The following is a 25,043-nucleotide window of genomic DNA, read 5'->3' on the forward strand; positions in this document are numbered from 1 at the left end:
TACTTTTTATTCAAGCAATGTTATATATATCTCAATAATAAATATTTATATTAAAATATTATGTTTTATGATTTATTTATCTGTCAAAGTACAACAAGACTGTAAGAATAAAAAACATAATCACAAAAACATGTCGTGTATTGATGTGAAATAAATAAGAATAAAAAATGATAATAGAAAGAAATAATATTTAATATCTTTATTTATTTATTATAATATCTTTATTTCATAATACTTGTATAATATCTTTAATACTTGATAAAATAAGACAAATCTTTATTGTTAGTAAATTTACAACAAGATTAGAAGTAAAATTAAAAGGTACACTTTAAGATATAAATTATGTATTTTATACATTATTTATACAGATTTTGTGCGATGCTGTAACTTTGTTTACAAATGGTAAGTTGCCTACTTGTAAACGAAAGTATGAAAGTTATATCATAACTTTCTGATTAACAATCGATAATATAAAAATTGCAACACTTGTTACCATAACTTTTTATATTACTAAAAATACTATAGATGACTCTATTAGGAAATATTTATACCTATATATGTCATGTACATACATATATCTACATTCCTATGATAGCAATATTCCTTCATACAGTATGGTATATATACCAATGTATTAAGCACGGTAGACGCGGCAGAATCATGGAAAATGTGAAGTAGAGAAATATGTTAACTTTGTAATTTCATAAAATGATGGAAGATATTAATGATAAGTTTTTCTATGTGTACAGTTCTTCGTTAGACACGAAAATACAAATTAAAATGTAAGATTTAATTGTAAGTGTGTGAAATGTAATAAGTGTCAGTATCAGCTGCTATCAGGTTACCATAATAAAAGTTCCATAATGTATCTCCCCAATAAAAACAGGTGGACTACTGGTAGTACCATAAAATATAAAATAATCCGCTTACAAATTGTAATTTAAATGTAGTACAGACAATCAAATATTTCATTGCAGATTATCTGGATCTTTTAATTAAAATGCCATATGAATACATATCAATTTTAATGTAAATTATTCTAATATAATACATTTTCCTTTTCATAGAGGAACATTAGAAGGAAAAAGACAACGACCAGAATATGATAAATTGCTTATCGACCCTATGTTGAAATACTCTGGTCTATATGGAACCAATGGAGGACGTGGGGATTTAGCAGCTTCTTTACAGGTGTGGGCTGGTGGTAGACCACTTGCTTTACCCGTTCATACAGCATATAAGCATTTCACATCACGCTGGAAGTATGTATTATTGTTTTGGAAGTATGGTGGCAGTATTTTTCTAAAATACGTGTAATATATATATGAATTTTCTTAGTTGGAATCAATGGGTAACTCTACCTATTTCTTATTCTGATCTACCACGAGATGCTCAATTATGTATAAGTTTATATGACTGTGCTGGACCTGGTAGAAAATTACCAGTTGGTGGTACAACAATATCTTTATTTGGAAAACATGGAGTGTTTCGTCAAGGAATGCTAGACCTTAGAGTGTGGCCTGGAGTAGAAGCAGATGGTAGTGTACTAACTAGTACACCAGGAAAAACTAGAGATCATGGGAAAGAACAAATGCAACGATTAGCAAAACTTGTCAAGAAGCACAGGAATGGTCAAATGAATAAAGTTGACTGGCTGGACCGACTAACATTTAGAGAAATTGAGTTAATTAATGAAAGAGAAAAAAGAGCATCTGAATACTTGTACTTAATGATTGAGTTTCCTGAAATTACTATGGATGGAATACCGGTATGAAAAACTTCAAATTTAAGTGCTGCGGGCTATTATATAATTATTATTTATAATTTTATTATAAACTTTTATTATTAACCTAAATATTTTAAATATTTTATATATATTTATAGTACTCTATAGTGTATTATGAAAAAGATGGGGATGAAGTTGTTCAACACAGATCACAACCAGATGTTGTAACTTTGCCCGATTATGAAATTTTGCAAGTAAGTATAATTACAAACTTTTATATAAAATATACAATAGATTTCAACTTTATTTATATGATTATTATCATGAAAGCTATAAATATTTCCAGGGAAGAAAGAAGATAAAAAAGTCAGTTCTTATTATTTGGTTTACCTTTAAATCATTATCTTATATATATCTATGTGTAGTATACATATAATTCTTATATTCATTCATATATTTTTATTGTTAGGAAAATCTTGTGGAAGCAAAACATCATAAATTGGCTCGAAGTTTACGAAGCGGTGGCCATACTCGAGAATTAAAACCAACTTCAAATGTTCGTGATGCTTTAAACATAATATTAAGTTATCCGCCAACAACGGCTCTTTCTACAGAAGAACAAGATCTTATTTGGAAATATAGATTTTATTTGTCAAATCAAAAGAAGGCGTTAACAAAATTCGTGAAATGCGTAAATTGGAAAGTTGCTGGAGAAGAACGACAAGCATTAGAAATGTTAGCATTATGGGCACCACCTGACCCTGAAGATGCATTAGAGTTACTTGGCCCAGCATTTACACATCCAGCTGTTAGAAGATATGCTATTACTCGACTTAATCAAGCACCTGATGATGACTTAATGTTGTATTTGTTGCAATTAGTACAAGCTTTGAAGTATGAAGATTTTGAAAGCATCAAAAGGGCACATCAAACATTAATAAAAGAAAAGGAATCTGAAAAAGTTGAAAAATTAGATAGAGAAGTACAAATTAATGATTCTTCATCTACAGCTGTAACAACGGTAAGTAATTTTATAGTATAAACATTGAATTTCTCTAATTTGTTACGAATAGTTATACATGATTTACAGTCCAGTGAATCTGAAAGTGGACATTTCTCAGCAAGTCAAGATTCTCTTATGGATTTGGCATCTTTTCTGATTACTCGTGCATGCCAAAATACTACACTGGCTAATTACTTTTATTGGTATCTCTCTATTGAATGTGAAGATCAAAGTGATCCATCAATAAGTGCAAAACAAGATACTCGGGTTAAAGAAATGTATAATACTGTAATGTCAATGTTTTCAATGATGCTAGCACAAGGAAATGCTGTTTGGCAAAAAAGAAGAGCATTTCTTTTACGCCAAAAAATGTTTATTGATCAATTAGTAGCATTGGTAAAAGCAGTTGCACGAGAAAGCGGAAATCGTAAAAAGAAAACTGACCGGCTCAGGATATTATTGGCAGATCCGGATCCAGCATTTAAAATCAATTTTTCCAATTTTGAACCAATACCTTTTCCCTTGGATCCAGAAATTTGTATCAAGGGAATTATACCTGAAAAGTATGTGCAATTCTTTTTACATAATAATGATATATGATATATTTAAGTAATGTAAGTTATTTTTTAGAGCCAGTCTTTTTAAATCGGCTCTTATGCCTTCTAAATTAACATTTTTAACAACGGAAAACAGCGAATACATTGCGATTTTTAAACATGGCGATGACCTCAGACAAGATCAATTAATTTTACAAACAATTGCACTTATGGATAAATTATTAAGAAGAGAAAATTTGGATTTAAAGCTTACTCCTTACAGGTAAAAGTTCTTAGAACAATCTGTCAACATATAACGTTATTTAAAATATGAATTACTTTATTATATACATTTTTAGGGTACTTGCAACAAGTACTAGACATGGTTTTTTACAATTTATTGAATCTACAACAGTTGCAGAAGTTCTAGCTAGTGAAGGTTCCATATTAAGCTTTTTCCGAAAACATCATCCATCCGAAAATGGTCCTTATGGTGTTGTACCTGAAGTTATGGATACTTATGTTCGAAGTTGTGGTAAGAATTATGTCTTGCCAAAATAATTCATATCAAATTGAATTATATAAAATCATAAAATTTCAGCCGGTTACTGCATTATCACATATGTACTTGGTGTTGGTGACCGGCATTTAGATAATTTACTCTTAACAACGTCAGGTAATTTCTGGTATAAATTTGTTAGTTATATAAGCTGTGAAATTAATAAACATACATATATAAAATTATAAGCATTTCATAAAACCGAATAACATTTATATTTTAGGTAAACTCTTTCATATAGATTTCGGCTATATTTTGGGTCGAGATCCAAAGCCTTTACCACCACCAATGAAATTGAGTAAAGAGATGGTTGAAGCTATGGGAGGCGTAGGTTCGGAACATTATCATGAATTTCGAAAACAATGTTATACTGCATTTCTACATTTGCGCAGACATGCAAATTTAATTCTAAATTTGTTTTCGTTAATGGTTGATGCTAGTGTACCAGACATAGCTTTAGAACCAGATAAAGCTGTTAAAAAAGTTCAAGATAAACTACGATTGGATTTGAGCGACGAAGAAGCAGTGCATTATGTACATAATCTTTTGGACTTATCAGTAACAGCTGTAATGGCAGTATTAGTGGAACAATTACACAAGTTTGCACAATACTGGCGAAAATAAAACTAAATCAATCGAGATAATGATTGTAAAGACTGTGTTCCTTCATAACTATTGCAAATATTACTATATTGTATATAAATGACCATACATCTATAAATGTAACATAATTTATTGTATTTTGGGATTATTTTAGGTAATAAATCTTTGATAATAATAACAAATATATACTAGAACCTTTTATATGTTTGTAAATTGCATACAAAAATGTTTAATAATTAACATGTCATATGACCACAATAAAAAAAATTTTTACTGCATAATATATGTGAACTATACATGTAAATTATATATATGTCAACAATTTTCGTAAATTACAGTTTAAAGTACAATAAAAATATTGCATACTAGTTTCTTTATGAAAATACATTAAATAAAATAGTAAATATATTTTTTTACAGGCAAAAATTTATTGTAATGGGCATGTCCAAATAATAAAACAACAAAAACATTTATTGTATATATAATTTGTTACGTAAATATTTATGTATTTATTTTATCTCTTAGTTACAATCGTGTATGTGGTGCACACTGTAGAAATAAAAAGATAATATTGTTAGTGATGAAAATATCAAATTGTTATCCATATAACAACGCATTAATGCTATTTTAATCAATATCACTTTATGTCACTTAAATTTGATTACTTCAATGAAGCAATTATATCCCAACTTACGATTGTACCAGAAAATTTTAATAGAAAATGTAATTATATTTTCCCCATTTCACAGTATTACATACTATTTATAAGTATAGAAACTTTTATAATATAATTGCTTTGAAAAATATATGTACATGTGTATTTATGTATATATTGATTGAATTCAAGAAGCAATCAAAGAATATTAACAATTCAGTCCATTTTCGAAAATTTCTCTGACTTAATTTCTCTTCCATCAAATCCGATATATCATAGTCAATAACTTTCTTCCCGTAACAGTAACATAATATATACATGCGTGATCACGATTGAAAACGCCGCGAGAAATAAAAACAAATTTCTTTTTGATAACATGAGTTTATAAAGAATATAATATAACTGTTTTTATATTAGAATATGTGGGGAAATCTGTCTTGTTTGAGGGTTACATCATTCTTCAAAAAGAATTATTTGTTCTAAATTATTAGAAAAACTATTAAAACATGTTAAAACTATTAAAAATATTCATGTATATTAATACGCATGTGTAAAAATTTGTACATATAAAATTGCGGCATGTAATTGTAAATATTTCACAGGAATAAAATGATCTTGTTAACGTTAAATCGTTTATTTCTATTAATTTATTTTTAATTTACTCCCCTGTAAATATTAACTCATTTCAAACATGACAGATCTCCTATTAAATTCTTTTATTCTTTACATTTCAGCACACGGATTATACATTATTATAATTCAAATAATAGGCTTCTTTATTTCTCATAAATGTAAACTATTACCTACAAATAAACAATGTATGTGTAATAATTCAATTCTTGATTCTCTTAATTATCTACACTTCTGATTATACATAAAGACTTTCCTGTCAGTAAATAGATTCATAAGTAGTGAAAACGGAGAATGAAAAACTTATTTGAAAAATTAAGTCTTTAAAGAATAATCCAAGAAACTTTCTATTTGAATTTTACAAATATCTTGGGACGTACATTACTGGTACTTACTGAAGATATATTGTGCATTTAGTTTTTATACGTTCATTAGGACTTGTCATTATGGAGTAGTAGTAAAGTTTCACTGAATTATTTTTCTGATTTTTATTCGATTCCGATTATTCTCCATAAGAACCCACGATAATATACAAATATTTTACATTTTGTATTTGTCCATATAGTGTAACTATTAAATTTTATTGCAAAACTAGCAATAATTAACAGTTGTTACTACTATCCCAATGACAGTTTACAAAATTTTACAATATACACATTGCATATGTATTGTATTTGAAAACATATAATCAATTTAGTATATGATAAAGTATTGTATCTAGTTAAAAGAAAGGAGAAAGAAGCTATGAATGATAATCTAATTCAATATATTGAAATATTTATATTTTTTCAATATATTAAATAAGATGGATATATGTATAAGATAATATTTTTGTAACAAAACCATAGTTTTCCTCTGTAATTACACTGCTCACTTATCAAATTCTATGTACGAATATATATAATTAATATATACACATATATACATACATATTTATGCACAGATGTATATAAGCATTGTGCATTTGTGATAACATGTATGCATATATGTATGTATGTATGTATGTATGTATGTGTGTGTGTGTATGTATTATGTCTGTCTGTCTGTCTGTCTGTCTGTCTGTCTGTCTGTCTGTCTGTCTGTCTGTCTGTCTGTCTGTCTGTCTGTATGTATGTATGTATGTATGTATGTATGTATGTATGTATGTATGTATGTATGTATGTATGTATGTATGTATGTATGTATGTATGTATGTATGTATGTATGTATGTATGTATGTATGTATGTATGTATGTATGTATGTATGTATGTATGTATGTATGTATGTATGTATGTATGTATGTATGTATGTATGTATGTATGTATGTATGTATGTATGTATGTATGTATGTATGTATGTATGTATGTATGTATGTATGTATGTATGTATGTATATACATACATATATAAACATATATATGTATATGTATAGTTATAAATTATAGATAAGAATCTAATTTTAACTTATATTTAGTTATTTATCATCTTAATATTATATTTACATTTGAAAATAGATGAGTTTATCTATCAATGGCTGTAATGTCCATTAGTCTATAAAAACAAGGACTCTTTTTATAGCACAACGCTACTTCTCATCATAATATATTACCTCTCTGTAGGCCTAGTGGCTGATACAGAACTTTCTACAAGATCGTGCCTGTCTATTGGTGAATTCTCTAATGTGTAATCAACTGGATATCTTTCTGTATATGTTGGTGTAGCTTCTCCTTGTTGAGTTAATTTTAATTCATCAGATTGTTCTTGATAGAAACTTTGTGATGCCTCAATATTTTGTGAGGAAGACTGCTCTGATTTTTCTATGTCATCTGCAGAATAGTAGCTCTGACTTGCTTCACTTTCTGGTCTGTGATCATAATAACTGGGAGAGACATTATGACTGGAATAACTTGGTGTGGCTTCCTCTGGATTAAAATAACTTTGACTTGCTTCTTGTGGATTACTGTCATAATAGCTAGGAGTAACTTCCTCTTGTGGATCTTCAACTAATCTCGAATTTGTTTCTTGCCCTACAGATTCATAATAGCTTGCTGTTACCTCCTGGTGATGAGTATAATAACTAGATGGTTCGTTTCTATGATCTGTACTTTCTGTAACAAAATTCTGAGAGGATGTTTCCTCTAGACCTGGCATTGAGATTGGAACTTCATAAGAAGTTGATACATTTTGCTCTTCATAACTAGAGGTTGGTACAGAATCCACATGAGTTGAAGTAATGTCTGGATTCAAATTATATGAAGATGTAGGTATTTCAGGTACTCCATTGTCATGGATACTTGTATGCTCTGCACTAGATGATGCAATATTCAACTCAGCACAAGGTGGAATTTCACAAGATGACGTACTTATTGCACTTTCTTGATCTGGATCTCTTTCTTGATTCTCAGGCGTTTCTGGAACATAAGACGAACTTGCAGTTTCATCTTCATTAAGTCCAGAATTATTTGTAGAAACTGAGGATGTGCCAATCCCATCTGTACCAATATCGTTAGATTGAGATGGCATATTTCCTTCCTGACTAATTTCAGCATCCGTTTCTAAATTTTCTGGAATATTTTCTGCTTTACCAACTTCGTAACTCTGTGTTGGGAACGTCTGATCATCAATTGCATCATCAATAGTTGATCTTTCTTCTTGACTTTGCATTAATTCGTTAAAAGATTGGGTAGGCGCATTTGTACTTGCTTCTGCAGATGCTTCATATGATTGAGAAGCTTCATTTATCTTTGAATGTTCAAATGATTGTGTTGGTGGTTCTGTTACAACAGCTTCTTCATCTGTTTCCATAGGTTCATATGTTATTGATTGTGATGGTTCTTTTGAATTTTCAGACTTTGTAGCAGATTGACTAGGTAAATCAGTGGAATCAGTAGTCATTGCTATTCCAAACTGTTCATATGATTGTGATGGTATTTCATGACTAGCCTCTGCATTTGTTTCTCCAAAATGTAATTCTAAATTTCTTTGAATCAAATCTGATTCACCTTGAGATGATGGTTCATCTCTTTGAGAATCTTCGGATTCTTTCATTGTATTTGCAGCATAAATTTTAGATTCAATAACCTCATCTATATCCATACTATGTTCATCTAAACGGTTCAGTGACTCTGCTGGTAGGATTTGTGCCCCTTCTTGAGCAACTTCTACTTCATTGGATGTTGCTGCTTGTTTTTCACATATGGGAGAATGAACTTCATTAGCAGATTGTTCATTAAAACTTAATTCTTTAAATTTTTTTATATTCTGTGTTTCTTGTGACCTATTTGTATCTATTTCATTTGAATTTGAAACTTCAAAATTCGCATGTTCTTCAGACGAAATTTTTGCATTGGATTCAGAAGTAACTAAAGTATTATCATCCATTAATGACATACTATTTGTCATTGCATCATCCGGTTGCTCCATAATTTGTACATGTACTATATTATCATTATTACTAACTTCTTCACTTTGGCTACTAATTCCCACATTTGAATTATTCTCTTCCTTAGTAACTGTTTGTTCCAAGAGCATCTCTTCTGACTTAATAGAAATTTCTTGAGAAGAGTATACTTCTTGCAATGGTATTGTGGTATCTTGTTCTTCATTTAATAAAGGAGATTCATTTGTTGATACAATAGATTCTTGGGAAGATGTAGAAACATTATGAGTTACTACCATTTCTGATGTTACAGCAGTGTCTTGCGATTTTATGTTTTTCTTGGAAACAACTGGTTTTGAAACAAGCATTTCAGAAACAGGTACATCTACAAAAGTCTGTTCTGGTGCCATTGATGGTTCTATAGTTGAAGCAAATTGCACATTTTCAGCATAGGTATCATCTATTATTGGCATTGAAGGAGTAGTTTGAACTTGTGAAGTTTGTAAAACTATATTATTTGGTATTGAAACTGAATATGAAACACTAGGCATTGAAATAGTATTACTCTGTTCACTCGAAGTTCCTACAGCAATATTATCTTCTAAGTTTGGTAATACTAAATATTGAGTACTTGCGGGGATTTCCGCTCGAGCGATCTCTGCTGTACTTGGATTTTCCATAATTTCTCCAATATCTGGCATAGAATTACCAGGGATTTGTATTTGTGCTTCTCCCGTCGAAATATATGAAATATTAGGGCTTGTGATTGTTATTGGTAGTTCGAGAGAAGACGGGATGGTTGTCACAGCAGAAGTTGGAGTTGACTCTGATTGTATTGGCAAATTACTAGGCACTTCTAAAGGCGTCATTATGGGTTGATTTAAAGTCAATGAAGTTTCAAGCACACAAGGAGAAGATATTGGTTCTGTAGGAGGTACAATAGTTGACTGCAAGATAGTTTGATTAATTAAACTTGTTTGAGTCAAACCAGTGGTCATTACGTTTCCTGCCGGATTTTCTGTTAAATTGATCTCTTGTTGAAAATCTGTATTTGCCAGAGCAGCGGCTAAAATATCTTGATTTGATGTGTGTATTACTTCTGAAGTAGGAAGACTTTCTGATATAATTGTTTGAGTAGTTTCTGTAGCACTTGTTTGTATATTTGGTAATACAGCATTATCAAATTGAAGAACAATGTTATCTAATGTGCCTGCTTCTCCTAAAGAACTAGGATCTATATATAATGTTCTTGTGCCATCTGGATTTTGCGTAGTACCTTCTAGTGACATAAGAGTATTATTATCAAGAGGTTGTATTTGTCCTTGTTCATCAATAGTTACCAAAACATAAGTTTGTGTTCCATCAGTACTTTCTGTTGGCAAAGCCATTATTTGTGGTTGTGTCGTTATTTTCGGTTCTTCTATTTTTTCTATTTCATTACCTTTCTCAACATTGAAATTTTCTAGTTTAGGCTGGTCCTTTTGAAATGGTTCAATAAGCACATTATCTATTTTCGATTTCCTCTCAGATTCAGTAGATTCCAATGGTGGAAGAGACAAAGACGTAGAAACATTTGTATTCACGTTAGTCGTAGTTACTGAATTCATTGCAATGTTCAACAAATTCTTCTGCTGTTGTGTAGTAGTCTTATTTACTGATTGGCCTTTTGTACTAATTCTTGTAGTTGCAGTAGTACTAGCTGCCTGTTTTTGCTGAATTGTTGTTTTAGATACATTTGGTACAGTAGTTAGTGGTACTGAGACCGTTTGTTTTGATTGAATATTTTGTACAGTCGTAATTGCAGGTTCTTGTACTTTTTGAACAACTATTTTTTGTTGTGTTTTTTGAGGTCGATTACTTCGGGGTATAATAACTTTTTGTACAGTTGATGTAGATACAGATTTTCCTTTCTGTTGAATTTGTGGACTTATACCTATTGTCTGTTGGCTACTTTGAGATACTATATTTTGAAAAGTAGAACCTTGCTGTACAACTGTCTGTTTAATTACTTTTTTTCCTTGTTGCACAGTCTTTTGTGTAGGAATGGTATTTTGCAATACTACTGTACTGCTGCCACCAGTTTTCATTTGACCAGATCTTACTTGTGAAGTAGCAGACATTGGAACTTTTTGCGATTTTTGTAACATAGGAAGCTGTACTTTTTGTTGCGTTGATTGGTATTGTACTTTATTTCCTTTGGATGGACTTTTTGCTGCAATAGCTTTTACTTGCTGTCCTGTTATTGGTGTCAAAACTGTTGCCTTACTGCTTACTATACCTTGAGTGCTTAAAATTGTTTTACCAGAAATAGCTTGAGATATGGGGGTCAAAATAGCTTTAGAAGTACCTAAATTCTGTGAAGATAAAATGGTTGTACCTTTTGTAACCAGGGCTTTTGATCCAATGATAGTTTTCCCACCCAAAGTAGAAGCACTTATTGGCGTATAAATTCCACCTTTTGTGAAAATTCCTTGAGATAATGTCCCCAGTAAAGCAGTCTTTCCAATTGTTCCTGAGATAGGAGTTAGAAGTCCTTTTGAAGCTATTATACCTTGTGTGTTAATAATTTTATGTCCAGCAGGAAGCTTAGATGTTGTTGCTGAAACACCATCTCCTTTCGGAGCAATGAGTGTTTTTGAATTTATAATACCCTGAGGACTGATAGGGCAATACACTTGACCCTTATTTGTCATAATTCTTTGAACCTTGCCACTTAATGTTTTAGAAATATTTAAAGGTAGCATTTTAGTTTGGCCTGATTGTGCTGATGTTAATATAACTACTTTACTACCTTGATGAACAACTTGGGCGTTTCCAGTACTTTTACCAGGTATAGCAATTTTTTGTTGCACACCAGTTTTTCCTTGAACACCATATCGCAATTGTTGACCTCCAGATGTTTGTACTACTACATATTTTCCTGATGTACTCTTCTGTGTTAAAAGAGGTGGCACTTTGTTTGTTGTTGGTGTATTTTGAAATTTTATACCTTTCACACCACCTGTAAGTGGTGGCACTAGCGTTTTTATACTTGTAATTGTAGGTTTTGCTTTAGTTTTGTTTTTCAAAATTGCTGGAGTACCGCTCTTTTTCTTTGAAGGTGACATTTCATTTGTAGTTTCATTCAATTTGAACTGACTTTGAGTGGGAGATACTATTTGCGTAGTTGGTGTAAAAGATAGTGTTGGAATTGTGCTAGATGCAGGTATAATAGAAGATATAACAACAGGCATTTGTTCAATGCTTTCTGGAGTTAAAACATCTTCACTTAAAACAAATGGCATTGAATTTATATCTAGTTCCATATCTGCCAAGCTTTGTGAACTTTGTTGAATATATTTTTCAGTTGTAGTAGTTGTAGTTGGAGTTTTCGAAGTTTTTACATTTAACTGTTCATTTTGTGCCTCTAACAAAGCAGCTGTTTCTGCTTCTTCAGCTTTTAAAACTTGTAACTTTTTAGTCAAAGACAAATGTGGAGATGTAACCTTTGAACCAGTTTTCAATTTGGTATTTGAAGATGCAGATTCAATTTTCATTATTTTCGTTTTTGGACCACCCTTTTGGTCACATCTTTTTGTACCATCGGTTTCTAATTTATGTTTTATCCCTTTCTGTGGTAATTTGTCTAATAATTTTGACTTTAAAATTTGCATAGGTTCGGTCAATGTTACATTTTCAATTATTCGTGGCATTTCACGTTTTTTTACTGGTACATTAACGTCTGATGATGGGGAAGGTGTAGAAGTTAATGATCTTGAAGATTCATCTAACTTTTGCACATCTATATTGATAGATTTAGTACTGTCTTCAGTAGGTGATTGTATCAATGATTTAGGCATGATATTAAATTCGTTTGTTGATGTAAGTTGGTCAACATTTTGAAAAATAGTATCATCCACTTTAGCATCAATTTCAAGATTTTGATCAACTACTACTTCTATACCTTCAAAATTGCTCATAACTGTGACTTGAGAATTGTTATCTTGAGAAAGATTAGGATAATTTTCTGGAATAATAGGATCTTCAGTTGTCATATTTTGAGTTGTCTCAGAAGATATATTTCTATCTATTTCTTCTTCAGGCTTTTTCTTCACTAATTTCTTGCCTTTTTTTCCTTTACCAGTTGTATCAGAATCATTAACTATACCCTTTTTCTTGTCAATATGCAAAGTTTTTAAGAAAGCTTCTTGGAACGTATTTGTTGATTTTTCTTCAGGAAATAACTCTTTATCTTTCTTTAATTTTGTGCATGTATCTGGTGTAAATTTTCCTTTATATCTTGTTTGCATAGATGTTCTATTTTGAGCTTGCTGCTCACTTAATGTACTTATTGAGTCTGTAGGCAATTGTTCTAAATTCTCTGGTTTAGTTTTTTGTTCTTCTTTTTCCAATGTTTCCATTTCCACATGCTGAATTTTTTGATTTATTGGTATAGTTGTGTTTCCACCTTGAATTTTATTTTCTTCCTCTATTTGATTTGCATCTTTTGTAATTTCTACATTATTTGTGTCTATCTCAAGTTTTTCTGGAGCATCTTTCTCCTGCTTTAAAGAATTAATTGCCTCTGTATCTGTACTAGTTTCAATTGTTTCAGTAGTTAAATTTTTCATTTGTTCTTGTCCACTATTTAATTTAGGATCTATCATGATTTTTTGAGTTTCATCAGTACCAGAAATATCAATTTGTGATAATTCAAACTTTTTTATTTGAGATTTTTTGGGAGGAAGCATGTCAACAGTTTTTGAAGTATCTAATTGTTGATAAGAAGATGCTTCTTTCTCTGATGAAAGTTCTAGTTGAAGAGAAGTAGGAGATTCTAGATCTTTTAAATCTTCTTGTGAAAGATTATTTGAAGTTAATACACTTTCAGTATCATTGTCTTTTGTTTTCTCATATTCGAGAATTGTACTTTCTAATTTAGCAGTATTATCTTCTGTGACTACAGATTTTGTATCTTCAAGGACAGATGTATCAGATTCTTTTAGTAGAACTTTTTCCTCAGTTGATACTTGTAACTTCTTAGGAATTTCAATAGAAATTTGATTGTCTGCAAGTTTTGTATCTAATTCTATAAACATTTGGTTTTTAGATGTATTCTCAAATAATTCATCTTTTAATTCTATATTTGAAGAATTAACATTATTTTCTGTTGTATGTATGGTATTACAGGAGATTTCTATTTCTTTTTCCTCTTTAAGATCAATGTCCTTGCTTGTTTTCTTAATATTTTCTATAAATTTCCTATTTCTCTTTGATTTAATTTTTATTTTTTCAGAAGATTTTTCCTCACTTTCAGATTGACTTTCATCAGTCTTACATATCATTTGATCTGCATCTTGTACATATATATCAGATTCTAAATATTTTTTATTTGGTTTTCGTTTTCTTCGACCATATGAACGCTCGCTATCAGATTCTGATGTTCTTTCTATTTCAAATTTTTCAAATATTTTTGAATTGCTCTTATTATCCCTTATTTTTGGGCTTTCACTACCACTGGCACTTTCACTAGTATTAGCACGCATAGGTTCTGATTTTCTTAATTTACTACTGGACTTACGAGCTTGTGGAGTAATATTTAACTGATCGTCATTTGATAAAATTTTTGTAGAATTTGAATTAGGCACTTGATCTTGATCCAGCATATCTGCATCTGAATTTTCACTTTGTTCTGGAAATGTTTCAGCAGATTCAGACATAGCTTCATCTTCTGTTTCTACTGTAAAACGCTCAGACGAAGTTTCTTCAACTTGCTTTAAAGGTTCCTGTTTTACATTTTTTGCATTTCCTTTAATAGTTGCGTCTTTAATATCTGTTTGTTCATCATCAATGGGGATATTTTGTACATCTAAATTTTTGTTTTCTGTTAATTTCTTATTAATATTTGACGTTACATTTGTTGTAGGACAATTTTGTGTTTCAACATTTTTTGAAGCATTTGTAGTATTTTCATTCTCAGCTTCAATCCTTTCAACTTCAAATATTTCCACGATTTCTAATTCTGTTTCACAAGTATTAACATTAGATTTCTGTGTTTTTTCTGATTCTTTCTCAGATTTAATTTTTTCCTTTGTATGTTCAAGTTTATTATTTGTCTCTTTATCATTAATTATAACCTTGTCATTGTTTTTATTTTTTTCTAAACTCTGCTCACTTAAAGATGACTGTGTATTTAATCTTTCACATTCATTTGAACTAGTATTATTATCTTCATCTTCAGGTTTACTATGTTCAATTTCTTTTTCTTGTTCTGTTTTTAAAGCTTGACTCATTTCAAATTCTTTTATTATTTCTTTTTTCTGATGAAATGCGCGAGACTTTTTCCTTACAGGGGGTATGGATGGTTCTTCTTCATGGAAATCAAAACAAGATAATAATAATTTTTTATCTTTATTTGATGCAGTAGGTTTATTTTCGCTGTCAATATTAAAAGTTTCTTTTTCCATCTGTGATTTATTAGTAGATTCATTACTCTCAACATCAGATATCCTAGCATCTTTTTCTAATTCGGACGACTGTTTATCAAAAAGATTTGATTTCAGATTTTTCGAAGTATTAGTACTATCAGATAAAGAATCTTCTGTTATGTTAATTGTTGTAAGCGTCTCAGTTTCTTTAAGTAATTTTTCAGTTTCTGCAATAATTTCACTAGCATCTGGTAGTGTATTATTCTTTTCATTAAGTTCTTCTGATTTGTCAAAATCAAATTGATTTTTTGGTGATGAATCATTCATAGATGCTATATCAGTTGGATTGCTTTGATTCAAGCTAAGTTCTTCATCTGATTCATCTTCCCAATCTGCTAATATAGTATCGCGAATTTTAGGATCTGAAGTCTTTTTCTTTTTAGCAACTTTTTCATTTTGTTTAATTTGTTTTCTTTTTCCAGATTCACTGCTGCTTTTATTCTTATTTGATTGACCTTTTTCTTTCTTTGTATATTTCCTTTTTGGAGTATCTACATCAGAATACCTACTTGTATATTGAGAATAAGTTTTTACTTTAGATTTGGACATTGGTGAATTTCCTGATCTGTGGCTTTTTATGTGACAAATAATAACATTTACTCGCGAGGAAGTAAAATTACATAAATGACAAGGATATTGTGGAGACCCACTATTATTCGGTGTAGATGGTAAGCTGCTAGGTTGTTGACGTATCCGAACTTCATGATCACTTTCTTTTAAAAATCGTGGATGTGTGATTTTTCGTACAACTTCGCTATTATCACTTTTTCTATGACCTTCCTCACGTTCTCGTTTCTTTTTAGGAATTTTCTTGTCTCCAAATAAAGCTGATATATTTGGCTTTTCTTCTGGAGAAAATTTATCATGGCTTAATATATCAGGATCTCCTCCTGTTAACTTTTCAGCCATTTCAACATCTCCAGGAAATTTGTCCATGTATCTGGATCCATCTTTGCATCTGCTTCTATATTTGTCTGTAAGTAATGTTATAAAATGTATAATTATACAAAATGTGCCAGGTTGGATGATATACCTGGGCAGGAGAATATTTGATATGCAAAAATAAGTAAAAAAAAAAATAAGTTTGAATGACCTCCTAACCTACCCTATTATATATATTATTTTAAACTGTATACTCATACATAAGAAATATACTATTCTAAATATAAGAAATATTACCTAATCCTTTCCTGATAAATTCATCTTTCAGGGTACAGTTGTATTTATAAATCTGTTGATAGTTCTTGACAAATTCACTGAAAAAATTAATAAGACACACACATATATATAAAAGATATAAATATCTATCAGCCAAAAATGATATTAAAAACATTAATAGATTTAGTATATAATAAAAATAAGTTGAAGATTACTTACTATGTATCTTCTTGAAAAAACTTCACAGCAGCTATTAAAGGTTTCTTTTGAAATCCATGTTGAATATCTTCAGGTAAATTGTGGAACCCAGTAACTTGTCCAGGCCACCAACAACCTCCAAGTTTCACCCAAACAACATCTCCATCCAAATAATTAATTTCTGTTTGCTCACACATTTTAGAAAGATACTTAATATTATTCTTTCATAAAACCAGCATTGAAATTCAACATAAATATCTTGTATATTATCTATTTTTAGATGAAGCACCTCAAATAATAATTGTTCGCGTATCGTAACAGTAAGAAAGAATTATTCTACTGACTGAAATCTGGTCTTAATATATAGTAACAATAAGTGGTTTTATTTAATTTGAGAAGAAACATGATAAATACGTATGGAAAACCATATAAACAAATGCAATATACAATTTGCAAATGAATAAATGATTCTCTTAAGTTTATGGACACTTTTTGATTATGTTTCTCTCATTTTGTAAATTTTTAAACTTAAAGTACATACATTGATTGATCAAAACGCTTTTGACTTCTTCATGTGTAACATTTTACATTAGGCATAAATACAAAAGACAATATAACCACTAGAGTAAATCCTGCTACTAAGCCTTAATTAATATGTCCTTCTTCCAGATCTATAAATTGCACCATAAATATTCGTTCCAAAATCATGTATTACATATTTTATTAGAAATACATGAGAGAAAGAAAAAAGGAACAGATAATACACTAACAAATTGTCGTTGTTTTCATGTTATATTATCTTGAACAAAATATAGCAATCATCCGTAGTATATAAAACACAAATATTTTTTTCTTCAAAACAGTCAATTAATTTGCAAACACTCCGATGTTTCAAAATACGACAAATTGTTCACCCATATGCGCGGGCATAGATAAAAATGGAATCGGAGGTGTATTCGCGGGAAACCAGGAGCGAGCGTCGCTCCGTGCACCGCTTCGTCGATCTTCGTTGATCTCGATGCCGACGTTGTCCGCGGGAGCCACGTCGGGCATCTTAGCCCGCGAATTCCGTGATTGGATATATTCCACACACAGATACACAGCAGTGAACCTTTATGTGTCTCCCGACTGTTTGTTAAAACGACGCCGCAATAGAATGTTATAGCTCCGAAATTGGCGAGCGTCCCAAGAAAAGAAGTTTCTCTTTTCACCTCTCCTCTTATCACTTAGTCACTATAAACTAGAAGGGTTCGCGAACGTCTTGATAGCTGACCATGCGACGTTGCTGCGCGCACATTTAACCGCGAAAAGTGCAAGCCAACCCCGAACGCAATCGACACATTCAACGCTCTACGTCGCTCATACGACATACGTACATGTTCAATTTCCCGACGTGCAACGGGGCTCTGTACGGTGGATGGATGGATGTGTGATGGATACTTCCTTCTCTCTCGTTGTTCGAGATTCTCGATCCGACAGTGTTGCCAACTATTGCATCTTATCTATCTCCTAACTTTCTACCAATTTCTACTTATATACATATCTTATTTTAGTAATTCTACAATTTTATAATTATTCCAATAATTGCTAATTGCGCTAAAATACTATTTTCAGGATAGGAATAAATAAACATTGTTGATTTTAAAAAGACTTTATTCTATATATGATAACAAAATTATATAAAAGATCAAAGGTTATAAGGATTTAAATGCTAAGTAATACCTGGTAATATACATACATTCCTCATAGTTTATCACTTCAATATAATTTATATATATATTTTATATATTTATATATTGATTTTATGCTTTTGATACTATGTAGGATGCATTTTATGCTACAATTAAATATAAATATACTTTTGTATTTTGTATATATAACGTAAACATAAAGTTTAAAAAACTAAATTTAGTGCATAACAAATAAACAAAAAGAAATACAGTTTAGTTGTAAAATTATTACGAAAATTTTTTTACAATATTATGAAGTATGAAACAATAACTATGATGTAAATATAAATTCAAATATCAAAATGAATCAACTTATAACTTTAATAACTGATACGTTTAAATTTTGTACAAGTATAAAAGTATAATATCATATTATATTGAAGTTAAAGAACTAAAATATTTTTTATCAGCTTTGACATGTAAATCGAAATGTATACAAAATTAATTACAAAATAAGTTGCAAACTATTTAACATCGATAACGTTTCTTAATTACTATATATCGTTATATTGTGGTAAACAGTAATAAAACTTTAATACAAATCAAGGAAAAGATTATAGCATGTATGTATGTATAAAACAATTCAAATGTAATATTTGGTACTAAATATGTAAGTACTTTGAGATATATAATAGTAATAAATTTATTTTCTTTCAGGTGTAAGTACCTTAAACTCTTGAAACTTTGAAATATACAACTTTCTTATTTTTACTTCTACAGTTGGTCTTACTGTGTCGCCGGGCGGGTAAGTGTAATTTCCATAATATTTTCCGCTAGAGGCGCTGAAAGTTCGCAATGACGTTTACTATTCGTTTCCGGTTTATGTGGTAGCTTAACATCGTTCTTCATTTTTCCTTATACATCCGTTTGTGTGCGATAAGTATAGGCATGTAAGTCGTTCGTTTGTACTAGGTTATATCATTTTTTACATGATACACGATGCAATAACACAAGACCCAATGAACATAATAAGTTTTATGACTATAATGATACCGGAAGTTCTGTAGTTTTCGTTATCAATACGTATATTCAGAGTTCACAGAAATGGCGACCGCCGTACCATCAAGATTCGCAGTACTCAGCATTGATGATGATGATTGTAAGCCGAAGAAAACCCAGAAGAATGTTACTGCCGGTAAGACGAATCAAAAATCTAAAACCGACAAATCGAAACAACAGCAGCAACCAAAAAAGGATGACAAGAAAAAACAAAATAAGGTATGATGCGTTTAGTTTTTGTTTTTTTTTTTTTTTGTTTTCGATTACCCGGTAAACGTCATAGTATTTATAAGTCGTGGCGGGACCTTGTATTTTGAAACGAACTTCAATATTGATTTTGACCTTTAGTGGTGTATGTAATGAATCTCAATATATTTTGAAATGTAGGAAGCAAATCAATTTATAATTAATAGAATAATTTAGTTCGTAATATCATCATAATAATGTTCAGAAATTTGTAAAATAAATATTTTACTCATTTTACACCTTTTCTTTATTTATAGGGAAAAAAGAAAAAAACTAGTAGCAATGAAAATCAACAATGGGAACAATGGAAACAGAAAGATACAATGGTAATGTATAAATTTTTTATAATGTATTTTGTTTATTTGTCTTTAGCTTAATGAAATTTTTGTTATAAATTTAATAAGTTTTTATCTGGACATTGGTACAATGACACCCAACCAATTGTGTGTAATAAAGGACAGCACAGGCTTGACTAATATGTGTGAAAATCATAGTTTAGTTTTAGATATAAATTGTTAAAGCTAAGGTTTTGTTTCAGTAGTGACATATTTATAAGTGTTGTGTGTTATCACGTCCAATTGTGATTTCCTTAAGGCTGTCGAGGAAACGTTTGAGCAAGAATTACATCAAGCCATCTTGCTGTCAAAGCTGGCTTATGAAGAGCAGCTAGTAAGTGCAGTCAAGTCAGAAAAAGAGCAAGAGTCAAATAAGAAATCAGGGAAAAAATCAAAAAAGGCTACTATGTCATTGGAGCAGTTCAACAATATGGGATTAGAAAATACTTCTACTACAACTACTACCATTAATACTATTACTACTCAAAATACAGTATTACCTCCAGAAAATGGCGATACTAAATCCAAAGGTAAAATAATTCCATATTTTAAATCTTAAGTAGATATAAAATGATTAATTTAGTTAATTTATTTATAGAATTAGACACAGAATTTTTTGAAAGAATTGAAAAGGAGACAAAAGAAGAAATCACAAAGGAAAAAGAAAAGGATATATTGAAGGCGAGACTAAATAAAATCGATGATGATATTACATCTGCTCAGTTAAGGGTAGAGGTGGAAAAACGTGACGAAATCATTAATGAATTAAGGAGTCAAGTAGAAAGCTTAAAAAAGGAATTAACACAAGTTAAAGAAAGGAATAAAAAGCTTTATCAAATATTATCTCATGGAGAAAGTAGGCTTAATAGTTCTTTACTGATAGTTCTAGTATTATTGTGAATATGATTAATTTTCTTGTTTGTTTCTAGTGAAAGATAAAGCGTCAGTATTAGCTGAAGTAGCAAAATTACAGGAAATACGAGATGAGTTGACGTCCGAAGTAGCATCCTTACATGCACAATTAGAACAAGAGAGGTCCAAAACACGTACTTCTAGTACAGATGTCAAATCATCTAAACAAACTGTAAGATAATTATTAGAACGTCATTAAATTTAATGTAATTGATTACATATAATTGTGTGTTAACAAACTATATTTATTTTTTAGAATAAGAAGAGGCCCGTTAATGAGAATGCCTAAACTACAGACTATTTTTGTTAAATGTAAAGTACTAAACCATTGTGATCTATAAAGCTTAATTTACTGCTAATGACTAATCAGTTAACAGTCTGAAGACTGATGCGTAATCATTAAAACTTAAGATCTCATGAAAATGTATCACGTATTTGACTTTAAAGCATATAAAGCGATCTTTTAAGTAACGTATTTTTCAAACATACAGAAGTTCACTCAATGAAAATAGGGTTATATTTTTCTAAAGTGCATATTTTCATTTGTAATTTGAGTTTCATTCTTTCATAATATGGTACAAGAATATCTTCTTTTATTCAAACTTTCTTATACAATAGTAGTTGAACATAACTTTGCACTCAAGTTTAAACGGGAAACTAGTGCAACACTACTTTCATATTGCAACTTGACAACATAAATAAATGTCGTTATCTTCCAAATTTTGTGCGAACGTACGTGAGTGAGTATACATTATCTGAAGTATTTTGTAATAAATATATTCTACACCATTCTTGTTGATGTTAATAATTTCCTTAATATTTTGTTAAAGCTATCAGTGAAATTAAGATATTTTGATATTGTACATACAATTTAGAAGTAATATTTTATTCAGTGCGAACATTTGTGGACAAAAGATTAAAAAAGGAATAATCAAATCTTTTGTTCTATGAGACTGAAACAAAATTATATACATAAAAGAAGAATTTCAGGTCCTAAATGTATAAGCCATATTTATATACAAACTATCATGAATGTATCAAAATAAGTAACGAAAATATATTTTTTTCACAAAATTATTCTAGATTTAAATTTTATTTAACAAAATAACATTCTAATATGATATTAACCCATACATATTTTAGTTCATACGTCATTAATATATGTACTAAAATATACTATTCCTGTTAAAGATAATTTTTTAACATGTTTTATTTTTAACATAAATTTTTATAATTATATATATATTTTTTTTATTCAAGAAGATATCTTTAAAATTATTGTATGCTATAACATTTTCTTCACGTGCCCTTTTACAATCTTCGATTACCGTCATTTCCACATACCAATTCTGTTTTTTTCGCCATTTCCACTGGTGACATAGCTGCTCTCACGATGCTAAGCTTTATCCGGATTATACGTACGAGTGCATTTTTATGGAAATTTTTTGTTCACTTTTTCTGCCTGGAGTTATTCCAGGCCCAGGCAAAATTTTTTTTCGACTCGCTCTCTCACTGGCTTCAACATTCAGTTCGATATGTTACACCTCACGTTCCAATTCTTTTTTCCGGCTTTGCTTCATTCGTTTCCGAGTTCACGTAAAAAAAGAAGGAAGGAAAAAATGGAAGAGAATTCGCATGTACCATGATAAATTTAAATACGCATTATACTTTAGATTAAAAGAACCCATCGGCTTAATCGTAAGCGGATAAACGACTGAATTTCTTTCTTTTATTTTTTAATATGTGAATTATAAACGGAAATGAATATTAATTATGTTTAAATGTTGAATTGAAAACAATATAAGGAATAGCTATAAATAACGTGATCAATCATAATAAAAAAAAATATATAAAAATATTTGCTTAAATGGAAAAATCAAGTTTAATTTATTTTCAATTTGTTCAATATAAGTTAATCTGTATCGTTTAGCATATAAAAATTATATTAGCTGCCAAATGAGATTTTACGGGATTGAATATAATATTTACAAGCAGGTATAATGAATTGTTCGTTCAATTTTTAGAGGAAACTGAATTGGGAGTATAACTCGAGCGTCTATTCAGCTTTTGACTGGAATCTTGACCAATAAAAGGGGCATTAGCGTTAAGTGGACGCCTCGCCTACTCGGTCATAGTCCTGTTTGCTACAAGAGTAGAGGGTGGAAAATATAAAGGGTATAGTTAGCGAGAGATACAACTGAGATCTAAGTAAAGGTTACATACATCGTTTATTAGCTTACGCAATGATACGACTCTTTTTACTCTAATTTGGTTGTATTACAAGAAATGAAAAAAAAAAAGAAAAGAAAAAATACTAATATAAAATAAGCGAAAGGAGAAAACTAATTATTTATTATACATAAGAAAATTAGCCCTAACAGCAATATCGCAATGTTGTATCTTTAAATTAAAAAAGAATATAGAATTAGCAAAACATTAGTCGTTATCTTTTCATATTTTATGCAGTTTAAAATAAACGCTCAAGATGTAAGTTTAATGTAAGTAATTTTCACTAAATTTCTTCATTTAAAATTCTAAGCTAGAGATATATAAACTCAGAATGGTATAATGAATAATTAGCTGGACAAATATTATTTCGTAGTCGATTCGATCAGTTTAATTTATCATTATGATATCGATGTTGTGAAAAAGTTTGTTCTTCGATAAGTAAAAGTTGATGGTTTCGAACCCGTCGCTGCCGAGAGAAAGGAAATACGTGCGGGAAAAAGACAGGTAGAGAAAGAGAGAGCATGGCAAAGGGTGGGTTTTAGGACGTGAGATGGTAAAGGGGGTGACAGTGGGGATTCATTATCTGACAGTCTATTGTCATTCCTGCGGGCTGAGATTTTGCTCGGGCCAAGAGCATCTCTGGTATATGTCTGTGTACATATTATGCGTGTATGTATGTAGTGATACGCGATATCTGCCATCAGAAACGCGTTTGAAAAGTCAGACATTTCCTTCAGTTCTTTTTCGCCTCGTATCATTAGATACGTTCTGGTCAAAGATCTGTAATATCTCTTATTAAAGAACTTGACATTTTACAGAAAATATTAAGTTCTAAAAAAAAAAGGATGTAAAATAGTCTTGCCTGACTTAGCTTTACTGATTGGTATTAAAATAAAATGTGTTAAAAATATGACAAGATTAATGTTATATCGTTCTACGTTTTAGTGGAATTATTGGTTCGCACAAATTTAACGATCAAGATCATTTAAGATGATAAATATATAAAGAATCTATTATGAAAAACAGAAATTTGTATACTTCAAATATCAAAATAAAATGTCTACATGCATGTTCCAAACAAAAAATGGAACAACAAAATACTGTGAAACAGTTTTAATGTAGAATCAGAAAGGAACAATATGAGCGCGCGCTTTATATGTACACGCTCATCCCCTGCAGAAGTAACAAAATAATTTTTTAAATTATCCAGGATGCTATTGAGTATTTGGCAGTGACGATATTCCGCTGAAACAAAATTATATACATATACTTATATATATTATAATTGTGATTCGCCGGAAAGTGTGTATCATGCATATTGTATGTATACACAGAGAATCTGTGACGATACAGCTGCAAAAGAGATTTTCATATTCAGATAGGAGACAGCGGCCTACATTCTTTGTTTTATTTCAACAAAAGTAAATACGCGGCGCGCGAAAAAGACGAACGGAAAATTAATCCAAACATTAGGCAGGAAAATTAAGGGGTCCGTTGCGAACAACGGTTGGCACTCGTTATTACGATCTTATTCATCGCGTGTATTCCACGGTGTCATTAACGCTCCCACGAATGTACTGTCGTTCGCGATATGAAGTGTCGTCGCCTATGTCGGGCCGCAAGAGAAAATTAAGACTAACGAGGAAAGCGTTTCTGTATCGTGAAACGGGAGGCCCTCCTTCCTTCCAGGCGAAAAAGA

At 30.5% G+C, this 25,043-nt stretch overlaps 3 protein-coding genes across 4 annotated transcripts; 2 read left to right on the top strand and 1 right to left on the bottom strand.

Moving 5' to 3' along the window:
* Window positions 1-600: 600 nt before the first annotated feature.
* Window positions 601-4,611, top strand: LOC126878254 (phosphatidylinositol 3-kinase catalytic subunit type 3). 2 transcript variants are annotated; one of them, XM_050640844.1, is made up of 10 exons: window positions 601-782; window positions 1,068-1,262; window positions 1,339-1,768; window positions 1,885-1,980; window positions 2,196-2,747; window positions 2,817-3,292; window positions 3,360-3,548; window positions 3,625-3,800; window positions 3,867-3,941; window positions 4,048-4,611. In XM_050640844.1, exons 1-10 carry the CDS (start codon window positions 709-711, stop codon window positions 4,446-4,448), a joined length of 2,664 nt encoding a protein of 887 aa, XP_050496801.1. In that variant the 5' UTR covers window positions 601-708; the 3' UTR covers window positions 4,449-4,611. The 2 variants fall into 2 exon arrangements, with proteins under 2 accessions (XP_050496801.1, XP_050496802.1); XM_050640845.1 differs by having other exon boundaries at window positions 630-795.
* A 298-nt stretch (window positions 4,612-4,909) lies between these two features.
* Window positions 4,910-18,521, bottom strand: LOC126878251 (mucin-3A-like). The gene is made up of 3 exons (XM_050640839.1): window positions 16,915-18,521; window positions 16,717-16,793; window positions 4,910-16,511 (listed from the first exon to the last, which is right to left on the bottom strand). Exons 1-3 carry the CDS (start codon window positions 17,088-17,090, stop codon window positions 7,297-7,299), a joined length of 9,468 nt encoding a protein of 3,155 aa, XP_050496796.1. The 5' UTR covers window positions 17,091-18,521; the 3' UTR covers window positions 4,910-7,296.
* An 840-nt stretch (window positions 18,522-19,361) lies between these two features.
* Window positions 19,362-22,192, top strand: LOC126878256 (G kinase-anchoring protein 1-like). The gene is made up of 7 exons (XM_050640847.1): window positions 19,362-19,513; window positions 19,657-19,841; window positions 20,126-20,194; window positions 20,463-20,733; window positions 20,802-21,059; window positions 21,133-21,287; window positions 21,372-22,192. Exons 2-7 carry the CDS (start codon window positions 19,668-19,670, stop codon window positions 21,402-21,404), a joined length of 960 nt encoding a protein of 319 aa, XP_050496804.1. The 5' UTR covers window positions 19,362-19,513; window positions 19,657-19,667; the 3' UTR covers window positions 21,405-22,192.
* Window positions 22,193-25,043: the final 2,851 nt, after the last annotated feature.

This window comes from Bombus huntii, chromosome 2, assembly GCF_024542735.1.
Source record: "Bombus huntii isolate Logan2020A chromosome 2, iyBomHunt1.1, whole genome shotgun sequence".
Classification (NCBI taxonomy): Eukaryota; Metazoa; Arthropoda; class Insecta; order Hymenoptera; family Apidae; genus Bombus; species Bombus huntii.